The following is an 18417-nucleotide window of genomic DNA, read 5'->3' as shown; positions in this document are numbered from 1 at the left end:
TATAAAAACTTAGGCACAGACCTTTCAGATGTGTGGCTAATGCAATCAGAATGCACTGCAGTATGTGCAGACTGCTGGAAAGAAAACCGTCAAGAAACAGGATGTAAACCAGGTGCCTGATGCCTCAATTACTATTCATAAAAGTTGTTCCCTCCCCTGCCTCCTCCCCAAGGAAATCCCAATGAAAGTATTTATCTGGTATTAAAAATAATATAGGCAAAATGGTAGGTTTGGGCCCCGCATTAACAACTGTCATGTTTCAGTAACTTAACCTGGTTACTGCTTGGAATAAAAGTTTGGTTGCAACTGAAGAACGTGCCCAATTTTAAGTACCTGAGAAGTCCCACCGACCTCAATGAAATTATTCATGTTCTGAAAGTTTGATAATTATTTAAGAATATTTCAGAATTATAGGCTGTACTATAGACAGAACAATGTTTAAAAAGGCCAAATGTGCACAAACACACACAAGAAATAAACATAACAGAAACAACACAGTTCTTTGCAAATTTTCATCTCCTTAGGTTTTGGTAAAAAATTACACATTAAAATGTTTTCAAATAAAAGCAATTTCTTAGTGATTACAGATGTAATTTAAAAAAGGATTGTTTAATCTAGTTCTACCTTTCATGTATCATTTTTCACTGAAATGAGTATGGCTTGAGGGCACTCAGAATAAAAATCGATATGAAGTACAAATCTCTGATTGAACTGTGGTGCATTATATTGATTATCACTATTTTTAAATGTCATTGCTAAGAACAAATTTAAATGTTTCCTTATTAAAAGAAACTAACCTAACAACTTCCTTCAAGGTCAGGGGAAAAAAAATATAAGTCAGTAGTGAGACTGTGATATGGCTACTGGGGGAAAAAAAAAGAAGTTTCCCTTAATCTCCTTATTTTGGTCTTAGTTATGTTAAATTCTTTGAGTACAAGTTTTCAAAACTATCTCACCAAGTTTGTAAATGACAGTTCCAGCTGCATGAATATAGGAACACAGGTAATCTGTAAAATGCAAGTCCTCCAAGTATTTTCCCTGGCTGCACATATGGACTAAGTAACATGTTGCAGTAGTTCAAGTGCTACGTTTATCTACTGGAAAGAGAAAACTTAAAAAGTGAAAGATGAGATTCTTTTTCAGAAGTGAGGTTGTTCTTGTAAAATACACTATTCTTATTTCCTCAAATATTGATGGTTTGTGTGAATGGTGAACTCTCCATGTAATGAACATCAACTCGCCAGTACCTTAGCAAAGTATTACAGAACAGGATGAGATTTAGTTGGTTTAGAGATTTAGAGTTTTAGGGTTTTGAGATTTAGATGTTACTCAAAAGCTTTTACAACAACCTTTGCTTTAAAAGCAATCTTTGCAGTGTTAAAGGACCTGCAGAGAATGGTCATGGCTAAATCACTGCTGTTTTTATTTAATACATAATTTCATCCATCTTACCCAGATAAAGAAAGTAGCATAAATGTAACAAATAAGCACATCATGTTCACTTAACACACACATCTGCACAAAATTACAGCACAGCCACTGCAATGCCTAAAAGATAATGCAAATTTCAGCGGAATGCAAGACCAGTCAGAAAAGAGCAAAATATTATCAAGGGACGCCTTCAGTAAAATTTTAAGAAGCTATTTTAAACCCCCCCCCCCCCCCCCAAAAAAAAAAAAAGCTTCTTATAGTATGAAGGAGTTCTAAAGCTTTGCAAGGGTTTTAGTCACAGTCATTCTGTGTTTTATGTAATCATTTCCAGCAACACAACTTAAGAGCTGGGAGTACTGGGTTCATTACATTAAAGTAACATGATATGCCATTACATCTTGTCACAGTGCACACATGAATTAATGGTAATGCAACATAATCACTCTGAAAACAAAACAACTTTGCATTAGCAAGGGCTTTGTTAGGTAAAATGTACATACATGACAGTAGCAAACTGCTAAATTATGCAGACATTTATGTTTTAGTAATGTTTTGAAATGCAAAAGCATTATTTGTATAACGCAGATGTTGACTGTTCTCATGCTGTTTTCACTAGTAGTATAAATCTTCAATATTTCAACTACTGATGTGGATTATATTTCAAACCATATTTGTGCATTACTCTATGTAATTAGTTGCTGGATACAAAAAGTCAAAGTTTCAAATATATTTATAACTGCTTACTTGGTTTGGCCAGATACAGATATTAACCAATATGTGTTTTTCTCAGATGCATAACTTATTAAAATCACAGATTATCTGAATGTCTGCAGAAGACTACAGAGCACTCAGATAATATACCACATTTTTGAAAGCACACTTCCGAGAAAGAATGATTTAGACGGAGAAAAGAAATTCAGACATCATTACACTGCAGAGTGGCCACTTTGCTACCATACTATTAAGCGTGCTGCTGTTAATCGTTCTCATAGCTACCAATATATCATATAACTGAAGCATAACCCTGAGATACAATGCAGTGAATCATGATTAGTTATCCAGAAAGAATTAGTACTACAGCTAAATGAGATCATTCAACAAAAGAAGTTTCACAATTTTTTTCTTCAAAATTATTATTTTTTTAATCCAACTGGTAGGAAATCATTTAAGTTTTCAAAATTTCAATCAAAAAAAAACCCAACTGAATTGTATGGGTCTAGTATTTACAGTGTAAACAGAGGATAAATTCATTGTAATTTAAAAGTTCTCTTAATCATTCTTGTTAACTGCATGTTGTATATAATATAAATATTTTTAAATGTCTTTTAATCAAATGGCTAATAGAATTTAAAGCCTTTCCTGCCCTTTAATTTTTTAAGAAGACAATTTTCAAAAGTAAGTGCTCTAAAAATCCAGCTATTAATTTGATAATCAGACATGTGAATGAACTGGTGTTCCAGACTGAAGAATATCAACTATTATTTATTGGACTTAATGGTCTTAGTTCTCTTAAGTGTTCTCCTTAATTAAGTTCAACCATTTGCTACTAGAAATAGACATAGCAATCATTAATTTACTGAGCTTAACTTTTTCAGGTGCTTTTAAAAGAAACTAATACTTTTTAAGAAACAAAAGAAATTATTTTGCACTTTGAACAGCTTGAATACACACACAGTCGCACTATCTAGGCAAGTATAGTCTTGCTGAAGTGGACAAAAGATGTTTCGGATGAAACCGTAGTGAGTTAAATAAAAGGCATCCTATCACAGTAAAAATTTCCATCCTCTGTAAAATATACACATTTAGAGTGCATAGAACACAAAGTTTTTTCACTTGCTCAAACACCCTATCACATAACTGATTTATTCCTCTCCCATTTTCTATTCTCCTTATGGAGCACCTCAGTTATGGAATGACAGAATGGGGACCTGGACAGAAGCACGTCAGCCAAGCAGAGAGCTGGCAGTGCAGTCAAAGGAAAAGTGTACAGTTGCATAAAGGACCGAAGAGGAAGTCCCATTGCTTTTGTAGCTCCCTCCCTAATCAATATTTTTCCTTCTCCATTTCCCTGAGTGTCACTACTTGCCTTCAGAGCTAGCAAGTGCACTTACTTGCAGCAGTTTTTCAGCACAGCAGCTAAGATACTACTTATCAGCTGCTAAATCCACCCATTTACCAGAGTGGCAGAAATAACAAACATCTGAAAAGCGATCAGTTTGTATGCAATGAAATACAAAATTTTAACAACATGATGCTCGCTTCTCCATAGTGTTTAGCACCAAGTATTTTTGTGGTGAAGTATAAGCATGTGAACAAGTGCTTTGATGAATCAAAGTCCTTCCGGGGCAGCAAGAAGCATTATCAATACACAGACCAAGGAGGAGGCATGAATCTTCACTACAAGTCACTCTGGCTCAGTATGTCAAAAACTTCTCTTAAAGCATAACCAACCACAGTAAGCAGTATGATCCTCTACCAGACAAGGTCCGACAAATATGTAATTAACCAAGAAAGATTCCCACCTGCATTATGCTAAATCACAACTTAAAATCCCTGTTCTAAACAGTGGCAAAAGATTTTTAAGAAGTCAGACTGATTGAAATACAACCTGTCTGCCAGATGCTGCAATTTGTGAGCATCAAATACACATGCTGATTGCCAATCTTTATCAAAGAGTATTTTTTATGAGACTTAAACAAAATCAGCAAATGTTAAGATTCCGTCATATGAAACTAACTACACTCAGCAGATTGATGCAACAAAGAAAAATACTGCCTTTCCTTTCCAGCATTTTGGTTTATAAGCATAACCTGGTTGTAACTTCTGGGGAATTCCTAAATGTTTCCTTGGTTTTCCTAGCAGTTCTTTTACAATATGTACCAAGAAACTGGATATGTTCTACATGTTGTATTAATTGTATGCATAAGATTCTGCCACTATAAAATGGTTTTCACATATAGACTCTTCATAAACTTAAAATACAGACCTGCTTTGCAGGAAAATATGCTGTCTACAAAGTATTTAAATATTTTTTTTTCTTTAACACTTAGGAAATTATGATTCACAACATTTAAAGGTGTTCCTAAGCTTGATCACTACACATCACAAAATCCAGGTTCAACAATGCAGAAACCATGAACAAAAATGTTCTGGTCATCTGCACAACATGTTAAATCATCAGTAAGATGCTTTCCAATTATTTTACAGAAATTGTACAGATTTTAAGGTAACATGACTAAATGCCATAAATCAATCATACCAGCACCATTTGTACCACCGTAGTAAAGATTACATCAATGTTTCCATTATAAAAAACTCTACTTTTCAGGGGTTTCTAATTCAGCCATAAAACTTGGCTCCAGCCTAAAGCTTGGCAACCGAAGTCACCACTTGGGAGCAATTCTTTTAACTTTTTTTTTTTTTTTTTAAACTGCTTGGCCTCTTGAGCTACAAAATAGTTCAGAAAAAGAAAATTGGTGGTTTCAAGTTTTGCTGGACTTCTATCCCTCAAAAACACTACTTTAAAAACTGATAATTTTGTATGTCATAAATCTGTAATGTGGACTACTGCCTTTGGGTAATTGGGGTAAGAGCAGTGGATAAAAATTACTGGTTTATTTTGTTTAAAAATAAATGTAATTTCCCATGAAAACTTTTAATCCAATAAAATGTTCATGAAATAATTTTTCTCATGGCAAGATATGGCAGATATTGCACATGGAAGCCTTTATGGTTTGTTCACGCAGCGTCTATTCCAGGCATTTTGACTGCTATGGTAAGAGATAATGTAATACTGTGTTTTGATGCCTTTAACTAAATCTATCTTATTCACGATGATAATTCTGCTCTTTGGTAGCACAGATCCACCTGTGACTGTGACGTGGCCCTTGACAAAGTTCTACGGAAACAGAAGGAAAGTCACTTTAAAAGTAACAAATAAAGAGTGTTACTTTGAAATGTATTAAGTACTGATTCTAATCCACTTCTACTAGTCTAAATGGTTCTTGTGAGCATTTGATTTAAAATATAAACATTATCAATTAGATACATTTTAAATCATAGCAGACTTAAAGTTTAATCCTGGCATCTTAAAAAGCCCTTCAAATGATGGCTGACTTCAGTAAGACTCCTCAAATCGCAACATGAACACAGTTTGACCTACAGGCTCTTAGAAGCTTTCCCATGAACACAGGCTCAGCAAAAAGGAATTACAAGCCCAGTTCCATCCACTCTCTCAAGTCAGCAAAACTCTCCATCAGCCCCACAATGCTTTAGATAGAATCTGAAAGGCAGTCTGTATTCCAGTAGAATGTTTTCTTAATTCAAATTTATGCAGCAAATTGGTTGGAAGACAATTTCTCTAAGTTCCAAGAAGCTCAACAGCTTATATATGTCTTCTGAAAGGTCAGTTTAAATATATAGTCATTACTAAACTATAGCATTAGTTGCTTCAGGGGAAGATATCTGGTTTATATTTAGCCTTTATGTCGTCAGTGTCAATTTTTAATACTACACCTCTTGGCTTTTGTAAGGTTGCTGCAGAGCTGTATTTTCTTTTCTTCAATAGCTATTGGCAATGAAAAAGCCTTAGGAATATTTCCCTCCTGCACGCCATTATGTGGCATCTATCTACTCCACATTAATATAATCTAGACCACAAAAGTTATCACCTTCATATTTAATGAACTTTCAAAGGAAATCAGCTTCCATTGCAAGAAAAGCACTACTGAACACAGAGTACATTCATAGAAAGCACTTTTTGATACTATTTTTACAACAAAATATGTATACTGATAAATATAAATACCGTCTAAGAGGTAAGACAACAGAGAACAAGCCCAAAGCAAAAAGACAAGACTGATTCAGTCAGTTACAACAGACAAGGATGCTATGCTTACTACCTAAGGTGTTTCACTAATAAATACTGTTATAGCTTTATATCTGTTTTGATCTTAATGGACATTCTTTTGCATAAAGAAACTATATGGTGCACTAAGCACAACTTTCATTTGGAGCTAAACATTTCAGCTGAAGATTCAGGCTAAGAAGCCAAAATGCTTTGTAAGTATAAAGAACAGACAGAGCCTCAGCTAGAAGGTTACTCTAAAGCAACTGCATTAGACAAAACTAACAGGAAACGTAGAATTGGTCTGTAGTGATGCCATACTCCTCTAATGGCTTTGCTCCTCCCAGAGCCCGGTGTGTTTGGCACTGAGCACAGTCGGGAATTCTTCAAGGTAACTCTAAGCAGTATTGGTGATTCAATAGGTGGCAGCATCCTCTCTGAATCCCACAAAAGCCTATGACTTAAATCACTATCTTTTGGTTGAGATGTAAAACACACGCTCATTAAAAATTCCATGGCATTTATTTATTTATTTGCTTAATAGTGCTAATCCTGGATTCCCACCCAAATTCCAAGTCAGGTAATTATATTCTGCTTACTAAAATTGTCTCTGGAATTTCAGTTGGATAGGGTAGTTCAGATATTCACACACAGCATAATTCTACTAACCACTTCAGATATAAAGGTAACCTGTGCTGCTCCAGAAACAAAGTCATAACCCTCAATTTTCTGACCAGCCTTCACAATGGTATTGCATATGGATAAAATCCTATTGTATTATACTATTAACTGGCTACACTTCTCTGCTCAGTAAAGCAGTCTTTTCGTATCACCCTCTAACAGAAGCAGTCTTTTAGTATCACCCTCTAATTGAAGCTGGTAACATTGAGAACACTTTAATGGTTACATTATTGGTACACTAGAAATGGAAAGTCAAATGGACTATTGACCAAATCCTGGCTACTTTATTTTTAAATTGAATGAAATAGAACACTGAATATCAACATTTATTTTGAATAACAGGTTTTTTACATCATGTCACTATGAATTATCTAAGGCAGGGGTCAGCCACATCCTGTGAGCCACATATCAAACACAAGGTCGTTAAGATCAGGATATTGGCTGGTTCTTTCAAAGGTGTGTTTAGGGCAGAGAATAACAACTGCTGATGCTTAAGAAAAAGAAGAAAGAAGAAAAACAGCACCAGGTAAGGGAAAATGAAAGTCATCTATGGATTGCGCAAAGAGTAGGGAATTGCGCAGTGGCCCTAGAATCAGAGGTGAAGAACGAAGGGACTGTGGCCCAGAGAGGATGGAAAAAAAAGTGCACTGCATGGCTAGCAGAGGGAAAGAATATGGAGCTATGCATAGAAGGTTGTATATGCAATAATCTCTGCTGGAGAGAACAGACTATGTGCTGTAGGGAAGGTGTCCTAAAAATTAAAGGTACCAGAACAGTATTTTAGATAAGAAACACACATGCCATGAATTCAAATCATTTAGTGTACCTTTTTGAGGCTTAAAGATTCTATGTGGTTATAAACATGAAACACGTAAGTTTCTCTAGGAATAATGATCTCAGTGAAGACCATAAGAACCCCAAAGCACCAAACTACTGCTGAAATTAGCTCCAGCATGTTTTAAGAAAAGAGCCTCTTTACCAGAAAGCACTTTAAAAAAATAAATATGTGCTGGTTTATGGTAAGAGATAATGTTTTCTCTCAAGAGGACAGGCAGAGTCCAATTTCAGCCAGAGAGTGATGACAGAAAAAGATCACATCTTATACTAGCACTTACCAGCTGCAATACCCCCTAAACAGAGGCACATATGGGTTCCTAATTACTTTTTTGTGACCTACACGAAAAACATTCTCTTCTTTTAGCCAAAGGTCACATACGAAAACTGTCATGGTGTTCCTGTACTTGGGAACTTAACATAGACATCTTAATTAGATCTTGCAACATCAGAATTTAATTTTAAAACCTCACAATAATGACACTTGCTCCCATATGTCCATGTGTGCACACACACGCATAAACATATTTTGGTGGTCAAAATTCACTGTACAAAAATAGTTTGTTTTGTAAATCCTGAGCATAAGCAACAAAGTAAAAGTAGCATGATGCAGAGGTATCAAACTGCCCCAACTGTAAATCTGGGTGACATTTCACTTAGACTTTTTAAAGAACAAAGTTACACTTTAACTACGGTCTGGAGCAAAACAACATAGAAAGTACAGTCAATTAAAAGCACAAGGTTAATTAGATACTTTCTGTTAATTTGCTCTTCTCAGCGGAAGTTACGATGAGCTAAGACACTGTATTATAGTATTTTAAAATTATCTACATAGGTTTTTTGAAATTGGACTCCTTACTAACACATGCTGCTTTGCTGTTTGCCTGACCAACAGCCAAGTGCTTCAAGTTTCACTGAATTTAACAGAATATCTGGCTATCTGAGCATTCAAAGACATCCAAGAGCGTTTGTCATGAGATTGCCAATTCAGCAGTCAAGTGATCATATCCAGTTGTAGAAGCATTTGCTGAAAGAAACACCTTCTCCTAATATACAGTTAATGGCACTGCTGGAGAAATTTAAATGCAGGTGCAAGAAAGGGAAATGCTCCTGCTTGAAAAAGATACCTTACAGAAGAATACCTCTGAAGTTCTTTGCATAATATATGGGTGTAAGGTAGAAGACAAAAAAAAAAAAATCAAAACTTTTCCAATATTTGTGGAACAAATAATTGGTCTCCACACTTTGGAAACTAAAAAATCCAAACACCATGGCATATGGCATGAAGGAAGTTGACAGAAAGAAGGACATTGAGGAAAGTGGCCTCTACGAGAGGTAAAGTGGTGATATCAAGTCAGGATCGTGGGAAGTAAATGCTCTGCCATTTTAACAACAAGGGATCATTTATATTTGATAGTGAGGTGTGCTGTCTCGGCAAAGTTTAGAAAATTCATTAATTACTTTACTGAAAAACAATATGAAAATTTAAAAAAATCCAAAAAGCTAAAAATTTGCATGCTCATAAGAGGCAAAACATACTGAAGTCAAATCCTTCACTTGTAAGAGAACTTCTGAAATAGGCCTCTTTCCAGAAGAAAGGGTAGAAAGAGCATCAGATTAACATATATATCCCTGTCTCAAAAGGCTGAACAGGCTGCTGTCTGAAAAATCAGTATTTGCCATTTTAAAAGTTGACAGTGCAAGTGATTCAAAAACTTTCCCATGGCTTACCTCATTGCAATATTGTAGGACTCCGGATGAATACAAGTTTGGTCCAAAGGATTGGGCTGTTGTGAGGCACCTGGTGTCAGTTTGCTCTTCTTTTTACCCTGTTTCTCCTTGGTGACTTGTGCACTTGCTTTAGTCATAAGCGCATGACTTTCAAGTTCAGTTCTCTTACTACTGTCAGAAATCAAAATTGGACATGTCATTCATACTGAACAAAATTATAGCACAGTGCCCATACACTAATGTTAAAGCAAAACACTTCCTGAAAATGAGAAAGTCATAGTGCTGCCAGTCAGTTTAAAGTGCCTGACTATACAAACTACTGCTTCGTACATAATTTAGATAGCATCTTCTGTCTGTAAAGTGGGAACAACTGTATTTACCTACTTTATAAAGATCTTGTGAGGATATTTTCATTCTTAACTGAACTGTCAGTTCACAGATTGCATTATTAGAAAAAGGACTACGATTTGAAGAGTTGATAAACAAAGTATCTTTAGGTAAGCAAATTGTACCTCAAGCACATGTACAGAACAAGGAAAGTCTGACTGCTTAAACACCACAGGTTCTTAAATTACATTACTTGACTTTCTATCCCGAAACTCAAATGTCTGAAGAATTTTGCTCAGACATGGGTCTGATAAAAACATCCAAAATTTCAAAAAAAAAAAGGACTTAGATCAAGAATTGTTTAGAACAGTAAAAAGCTAAAGGTCAAATTTATCACTATTCCAGAATTTATGAACTACTCTTGCCAAGTATCTTAATACAGCTTTCCTTAAATTTTGTGAATACATTTTTAGTTCTTAGTAAGTTGCTTCAGTTAGAGGTTGGGTTGGGCTTTTTTCCTTCAATTGCCAATGGCAAGGCTCCAAAGTCACCATGAGATTAATAGGCAGGTTGCTCAGAGGGACTGTACTTCTACAAGAATGATACAACAAAAGATAGGAGAGAAAGAGGTCTATCTTTGTGCTAGCAGCATGTTTACAACATATGTGCTTCTTCCCTTAAAATTTCCCTCATGTAAAAAAATGTTCACAGTACAGTAAAGGCATCAGATGACTTCTATTGGCAAAGGCTCCTTGCTCTCCTCTTTTTTTTTTTTTTCTCCTAAATCACAAGTGTTTCCTGCTTGTGCAGAACAAAACAAAATGTACCGAAGGACTCAAAACTAGTATTCACACTTAGCGCTCTATCAACACATGGAATGTAGACAGAAATGCAGACATACATTTCTCTTTCCATATCAATATTTTAAATGACCACTAAGTATTTGTTAACTTCCAAATACAAAGTACAAAAAACTAATTCACACAGTACTCTATAGCCAACAACATGTTTAGAGAGGACAAAAATTAAATCTTCAAGATCCATTTCAAAATACTTCTTTTTGCCCCCTTGGGCCACAAGAAATGTTGTGGAAGCAATGGTATTAGAGCTTTATTTCGGCCCCAAACTCTCAGGCTGTAGCAGACTTTTCAAGTTATACAGCATTCTCAAGTTTTATGATATCTGACTAACATCCGACATGTGCTTGAGCAAGGGCAGGGAGGGGGAAGTGTTCTTAAACATTTCACCAGTGAATTTCTGGAAGAGAAAGTGGTGCTATATTCTTAAAAAAAAAAAAAAACTTACGGAAAAAAAGAAAAATAGTACAGTGTTCTTAAACATCTCACCAGTGAACTTCTCAGGGGGAAAAAAAGTCAGCCTTCTCTTCCTCTGTTTGTGTTACAGCATCCACAAGAACAGATCTGTACAACATAAAACCTTTCTATCATCTACAGCCTTGAAAGCAGTTTCTTTGGCCTTCTGCTGATTATAGTGTGCACCATTTGGTTTGCAGCATGTGCCTCCCTGCTAGATGGGCAACTGATTCGTATACCTTCCACCTCGGCGGTGAGCCAATCCTAATGTGACTACCTCCTGCCTGGAAGTTACGCATACGCTTTTTGGCCAGCAGCAATTGGGAATACAGCATCGCTTCCGAGTCTTGTGTTGGCTAAAAAATAGCATGTGCTTCCCAGGAAAACAGTTTTTGAGAAGAGTCAGCAGCAAAAGGGTAGGGATGGTGCTACCACTGTGCCCTTTATTTATACTGGAAGGAGAAACGGGAAAGATGGGGAAAAATATATTGCCCTAGAAAGTAGGGGACATTTAGTGTGGGAGAGAAAGTATTTCCGATGAAGAGCAACATAGGAGGGACGGCTGCAAGAGGGAAAGGTTTGGGTACAGAAACAGGAAATAAGATAACAGGGAAAAGGAGGACCCAGTGTTGATAAATGCATGTTGGTAGAGGGCCTCTTACACATTTGAGATAGGCTGCAGTCACATTGCGCTTGTGAGGCACGGGAATAACACGTAGACAGAGTTTAGTCCGGACAGCTTATCAACGTTCTCTGTCCTGGTAACAGAACTGAAACTCTCTGAAAATCCATGCAAATTTACTACCGTTACGTTCTGCAGAGTACCCACCTTCACCACATTATTATGAATTTACCGATTACTAACTTATGCCTGAAACACAAGTCTGTGAGGTTTTAACATCTCATAGATAACCACCCTCTGCCATATTTCTTCTACTGGTTCAGTGGCAGACTACATAATTAACTTACATATTTACAGAGGCCCTGACTTAGGGCACTGGGCTAATAAAACCACAATGGCTCATTGAAACCGCTACGTTCAACCACTGACTTGAATAAGTTTACTTGTTAAGATACGGTCCTTTGGAGGCTAAAGACCTAGGATTCCCTAAGTCTCAGGCCTGAAAACAAAACAGAAGGGGGAAAAATCTTCTCATACCTCTTTCGATAATTTTTTCAAGATAGTTAACATCTCCTTTACCTGCAGAAGGTCTTTATATACTCTTGATTGAATCTGATGAAGCCAGCACACTGTTGAAAGGACTTAGGACCCAGGCCTTTAACTTCCTTGAGCTGTTCTCGATTTATAAACGGTCCATTCTTCTCTCTCCATTCAATTATATTTTTAGCCCTGTTAGCATTCAAACCTGCAATATGTCTGAGAGCAAAGTTTACAGAATACATTTATTACCATTGAACACTGATTAATACAAGCTTCTTCCCCTTAAAACGATACACATTACCGTAGAAAATCTGGTTTACAAAACCTCCAAAACTTAAAAATGGATAAGAATTTTACAAATAAAGTCTCAGACCAAAAGCTATAATCTGAAAAAGGATCTAATCGCTTAACTATATGGAAGGAATTCACCAAAGTTAGCAAAACTTGGTACAGCAATAAGGTTCTGCACATATCCAACCAGTAAGCCAGTGACACATAATTTATGATCTGTGGGCTATTTTTGTAATGCCGGTTCAATTTGTCATGTCTTATGGCCTGCCCCCAGCTGCCCTCTTCAGGAAATAATGTGGGAGGAGGGTTCAGGACAGATAAATTGTTCCTGTGAGAACAGCCCCCTCTCAGCTATCATCTTCCCAATGATACTGCAACACCTTGCCTCAATATGAAGGGCTGGCATCTGCTATACAGAAGGAGGGTGGCTGGGAGCAGCTTGCCTTCCTCACACAATCCACAGATCCACACAGCTTGTTCCTTTTTTCTCAGCTGCTCTTGAGATAAAAGAGCAGCTGGGAACAGGCGGCATGAATTGTTCTGAGGGCAACTCAGATCTGGCAAGGAACTTACCTGCAAAGTGCAACTGCAGTAAACCAGGTTATTTCAGGAAGCAGTGGGTTTCCTGCACATTTTCTATATGTATGTACACTGAAAGTTGTACTCACGTGGAGTAGGTTAATCACAGAGAGAGGGAGAGGGGCTGTGATGGGCAGTTAGTCCTGGCACTAGAGAAGGAAATGTCACCCATCTGGCCTTAAATACCAGATGCCATTGCTTTAAGTCAATGGCAGCACAGACCTGTTTATGGAATGCCACTGACTGATTCTAAAAAAGGAGCACCAGCAAACCTGGCAAGAATAGGCAAAAATCAAGAGCAAGAAGAAAGAAAAAAAATTTTCAGTTATTCTCATCCTCGAGTAAAAGTTAAAAAACTATCCAAAGCTGCTGAAACACCAGAACTGTAATGGACAGACACACATTTAACCACAAAAACATATTAATCATTATGAATGGAAGTTTTTCCAAAACTTGCTTAGAAAGGTTATGGAATCTAGCTTATTGGCCCTGACAAAGGAGCACGACACAGAGTTCACAGAGCTTTCCGCTGCTCTTCATAAGTTTTTCAAGTAGAATACTCAGCGCCAGTAATGCAGGTGCTGTAATATTATCATCCCTTCCAAGTGTAAGGCATGGCAATGAGCATATTTAATGCCTCCGAATGCATGAGCAGAAAGTCTTGCTCATAGCATATTTCAGCTAGGGTGACAATTTCATACACTATACCTCTGAGGACAATTTAGATCACATCGATGCAATACAGAAGAATTGAACTGTTAAGGAACAATTCAGTTCCAGAACTTGAAACAGCACAAATATACGAGCATCATATTATGGGAAGGTTAATTAGCCCAAAGTATTTTGCCAACATGCAATACTTTTAGGCTTCTAGTTGGCGCAGTGTCACCCCACATGGCTGGAGCCACAGCAGCACCCAAGCCTGGTGCCTTCTGCTGAACTGCACAGTACAGATGCACCCCTCAGAAGGCTGACAGTGCTCACAGAACTAGGTTTTTATTCATAGAATCTGCTACAGGACAAAAAAAGTCCTGTGAAATGCAGCTCAACCTCATTTATCAATAGGTAATGTGGGACAAATAATGCTTTCTTTCTTTCTAACAGCTGTTCTAAACCTGGAAGAAGGGAAATAATTTAGGAGTCAGACTAAAAATTAGACATACAGAGTATACGGAAGAGAAAGCAAACAAGACAAATAGAAAGACATCTTCAAAGATATATGGAAAGGAGACATTTTCAGTGATGAAAATAAAGAGTTTAAAAAAAAAGATAGAGCTAGTAGGAATACATATTTCTTAATTGTTATACCTACTATAATTGCCACTACCAAGATTATAGACATTCTTTTTCTCCTTCTCCTGCTTAACAGGATGACAACAAAACTTTGCTCTTCTAAGAGTCTGTTAAGCTAAATGATTCTGAATTCTACATATTCAGGAGAAAAAGAGCTTAAATTCTAACCCAGAAAAATAAATTTGACAACATTTTTGAAGCAAATACGGCATAAGTAAATACTTCAGAAAAAAGTCAAGAGAAAAAAAGGACATATTTTTCAGGAGTTTTCCCTTAAATCTTTCCCTTTCTGCTTTCCTCACTAAATTTTTACAACCTGTTCCACTTAGTAGTGCCCATAAAATTACCTGCTAAAAGATAGAACGTACATTTGAAAATCCCTTTCTTACTGCAAAAATATAAATTAATTACATAAATATCTTTCTAAACTGCAATGTTGTTTTATAATTTTCAAGTATTTGTTTTTCCCTGAAGAATAGTTCCACCCTGGATAACTACACATACCTTTAAAAATGACTCTTAATGATCAAGTGAAAAACTGTCTTAATGTGTCATTTTCATGTAATTGGAAGTTTAACACAAGAGCCATTTGCTCTAGTTGAGTTTCAGTCAGAGGGCAGACTAAACAGAGACTCTGTGATCCAGAGCCATGTAATTACTGGAATAGGAAAATGTTTGACTCACCTTAATAGTATTTCTGAGCAGATGTTAATATCAACTCCTACAAAGCTGACACACTCTTCAACCACGCTGTCCAGAGTTGCTTTGAGCAAAGTCTGTGACACATCATGCTGAGAAACAAAAACGCAGATATCAGGTTACTGAAATATTGGAATATACATAAGAACTGTGAACAATAGTAATGTTAACAAAACATTTGCTAGCACTTCTCAATACATGAAATAACAGACTATAAGTACCTTCTGTGAGCGTACCAGCTACAAACATAAATTGCAGAAGGTATTTTGAAAAGACCTCCAGTAGCTCTTTGGAACATCTCTGTTATGATGCAAATCTCTAGAATAAGTGATTCTCCACATTAGACTATGCTGTTCAATAACCATTTCTCTGCATCATGTAAAAACAAAAACTACATTATATAAATAATGCTTACTTAAAAGGAGTAATTTTTCTTTTCATCCACAATGTCTTTAATCTGACACAGTAACTTACTTATAATCTCAGTTTAAGTTATTAAAAATAAATAACATTTTCAAAATAAGGTATTTAGAGAAAAGATCTCAACGCTGTTGTACACAAATCCTTGCAAAATTGTTCTTTTTACAAGTGTTACACTATAGTACAGTTGTTATTTACTAAAAGAATAAACCAGATACTGCACGAGGGTGGGCAATATATAGGGTACATAGCCCTGCAACAACAAAACGTTTCAGATTTTGAACAGATAGGTCTGGGAAGATTGGCAGGTCCTTGACTGATGCGCCTTGACTAATAGAAATTCTTCCAGTTGTTCCATTATTATTCATAGTGTTTCCCTTTTCTTCCTCTAAAAGAAGATCAGTCACACTAGTCAAAGGTAATAGTTCTGAAGCTCTAAGATTTCTTTCCCTACACAATGTAGGTATACTTCAATTTAAAACACGAAGTTCCCCATACAAGCTCACTAGTGCTTAGAAGTCCGACCTGGAGGGAGAAGCCTCTCTAAATGTAGGAGCTAATTCAATCACTATGTTGGCTTAGCTTCAGGGCTCTTGCACGTCATTCATGTAAATCTGGGTTGATCTGTTGTGGTTTCATGATGCATTCATTTAGAACATCACACTGGACTCAAGCCAAGACACTGAACATCTCATCCGCTACTTTGTTTTATCTTCTAAGCCATTCAGATCTTTTAAAGTTTTCATAATTAAATTTAACATGCCAACAACATCAACCTCCATCTACTCATTTTTGTAGTTCATTAAATAGTGGTTAATATCTGAAATTATCCTAAATCTTATACCAATGTATATCATAGCTTTCTCATTTCAACTAATCCTAATGTGATAAATTTTCATCATGACATACATAATAAAGTGGCTTAAAACTATCAAGTGCAACTTTGACCCATATTACTTCTCCCTACCTAAAGTCCATATGCAAAAAGCCATGTATATACGTAAATACTTAAATTTGCACACATTCTTTGCCTCACAAAACGTGCCCTTGTGGCCAAGAAGGACAATGGGATCCTGGGGTGCATTAGGAAGAGTTGCCAGCAGGTGGAGGGAGGTGATCCTGCCCCTCTCCTCAGCCCTGCTGAGGCCTCACCTGGACTACTGTGTCCAGTTCTGGGCTCCCCAGTACAAGAGAGACATGGCACTCCTGGAGAGAGTCCAGCGGAGGGCTACTGAGATAATGAGGGGACTCGAGCACCTCTCCTCTGAAGAAAGGCTGAGAGAGTTGGGCCTCTTCAGCCTGGAGAAGATTGAGAGGGGATCTCATCAGTGTATACAAATATCTAAAGGTAGGGCATCAAGAGGATGGGGCCAGACTCTTCTCAGTGGTCCCCAGCAACAGGACAAGGGGCAACGGGCACAAACTGAGACACAGGAAGTTCCGTCTGAGCATGAGGAAAAACTTCTTGACTGTGAGGGTGACAGAGCACTGGAACAGGTTGCCCAGAGAGATTATGGAGTCTCCTTCTCTGGAGATATTCAAAACCCTGCCTGGATGCAATCCTGTGCAATGTGCTCTAGATGACCCTGCATGAGCAGGGGGGTTGGACTAGATGATCTCCAGAGGTCCCTTCCAACCTCAGTCATTCTGTGATTCTGTGAAATACAAAGCTTATTAGTAATCTTTACATATCAAATATCAGTTTCTACTTACTAATATGTTGCTAGTACAACACAATGACTTCTTTTCTGAAAAAGGCATAAATAAAAAAAATACACTCTAAGAAATAATCTTCTTGTTTATGTTTCTATTTTTCTGACTTGCTGAAAATGCACCTCCTCTTAGTAAGGATATTCTATATAGTCCTCTCTTCCGCCGTCAGCTGAGTATGTACTAGAACTGGAGGCTTCCTAGCCAACTCACACACACACACACACGCAAGGTTGTATTTATCTAAAGGAGTACAGGAACCAGACTAAGATACCAAAAATGTTCAGAAACAACACCCAAATTCTTTTCTTTGCCATTGGTATAGCTGCCAAATGCTGTGATAGATGTTCCAACAATGAACAACAAATTAAAAATTAAATAAGATAAGGATATTTATTGAACAATGTTTTTCTTAACGATGGTGGAAAGCAAAAGGAGGAAAAAATGCAGGATATGAAAAACTTCCTCTGCTTCTGGGAAAGGCTACTGACTGCAAGGCACTTGGAAGATGATTATCATGTAGTTTCAGAAATTACATTAACCAAGAACTGCAACAGTATTTGACCACCTCTAAAGACTTTGGTCTAAAATATCTACTCAGAATATAAAGCAGGAAGTCTGTGGCAGAGATTGGGGTAGAATCCTGTTTTCCTAGGTTTCAGTCTCATTCCTTAAGAAGCAGATCATTCTCCAGAAGGAATAGCATGCAGTCATGTGATTCAAGACTGAGACATTCATCATTGTCTCTGCAATGCCTTACAGAACAGGCGGTAGCAAAGATGGTAAGCAAACCCTTAGATTTGGTCTAATCTTCATATGCAGCTATTTGGACGCAAGAGTTCCAGTTCTGCTGAAGATGAACTTATTCAACAATTCGATCAATTATATTCCAAGTAAAACTGGGGAAAGTTCTATAAAATCATGATCAAAAGCAAAAAGCATCCTGAAATACCTCTGGTAGTAGAAGAAAGAAGACCTATGCTCACAGCTCCTCAGCCTGAAAAGTAAAGTTAGCGTTTATCTGAAGTTTTAAGTTCTTGGATGCAATAGTTCATATAAATCTGCAGTGACAGACAACACACAATTTGGAAAAACTGTGA

At 36.9% G+C, this 18417-nt stretch overlaps 1 protein-coding gene across 7 annotated transcripts in view; it reads right to left on the bottom strand.

Annotated features, from left to right (window-relative positions):
• Positions 1-18417, bottom strand: part of SRBD1 (S1 RNA binding domain 1) — a 142847-nt gene that overhangs the window by 6291 nt on the left and 118139 nt on the right. For 4 of the 7 annotated variants that reach the window (XM_068939627.1, XM_068939629.1, XM_068939625.1 and 1 more), the window contains exons 19-21: positions 15173-15279; positions 12365-12541; positions 9524-9694 (exon numbers count right to left, since the gene is read on the bottom strand). In XM_068939627.1, coding sequence (XP_068795728.1) covers positions 9524-9694; positions 12365-12541; positions 15173-15279 — 455 coding nt within the window. The remainder of the gene's footprint in view (positions 1-9523; positions 9695-12364; positions 12542-15172; positions 15280-18417) is intronic. The other 3 variants (XM_068939632.1, XM_068939630.1, XM_068939631.1) reach the window with 1 other exon arrangement.

Source organism: Struthio camelus, chromosome 3 (assembly GCF_040807025.1).
Source record: "Struthio camelus isolate bStrCam1 chromosome 3, bStrCam1.hap1, whole genome shotgun sequence".
In the NCBI taxonomy this organism is placed as follows: domain Eukaryota; kingdom Metazoa; phylum Chordata; class Aves; order Struthioniformes; family Struthionidae; genus Struthio; species Struthio camelus.
This window is presented reverse-complemented; position numbering and strand designations above follow the sequence as displayed.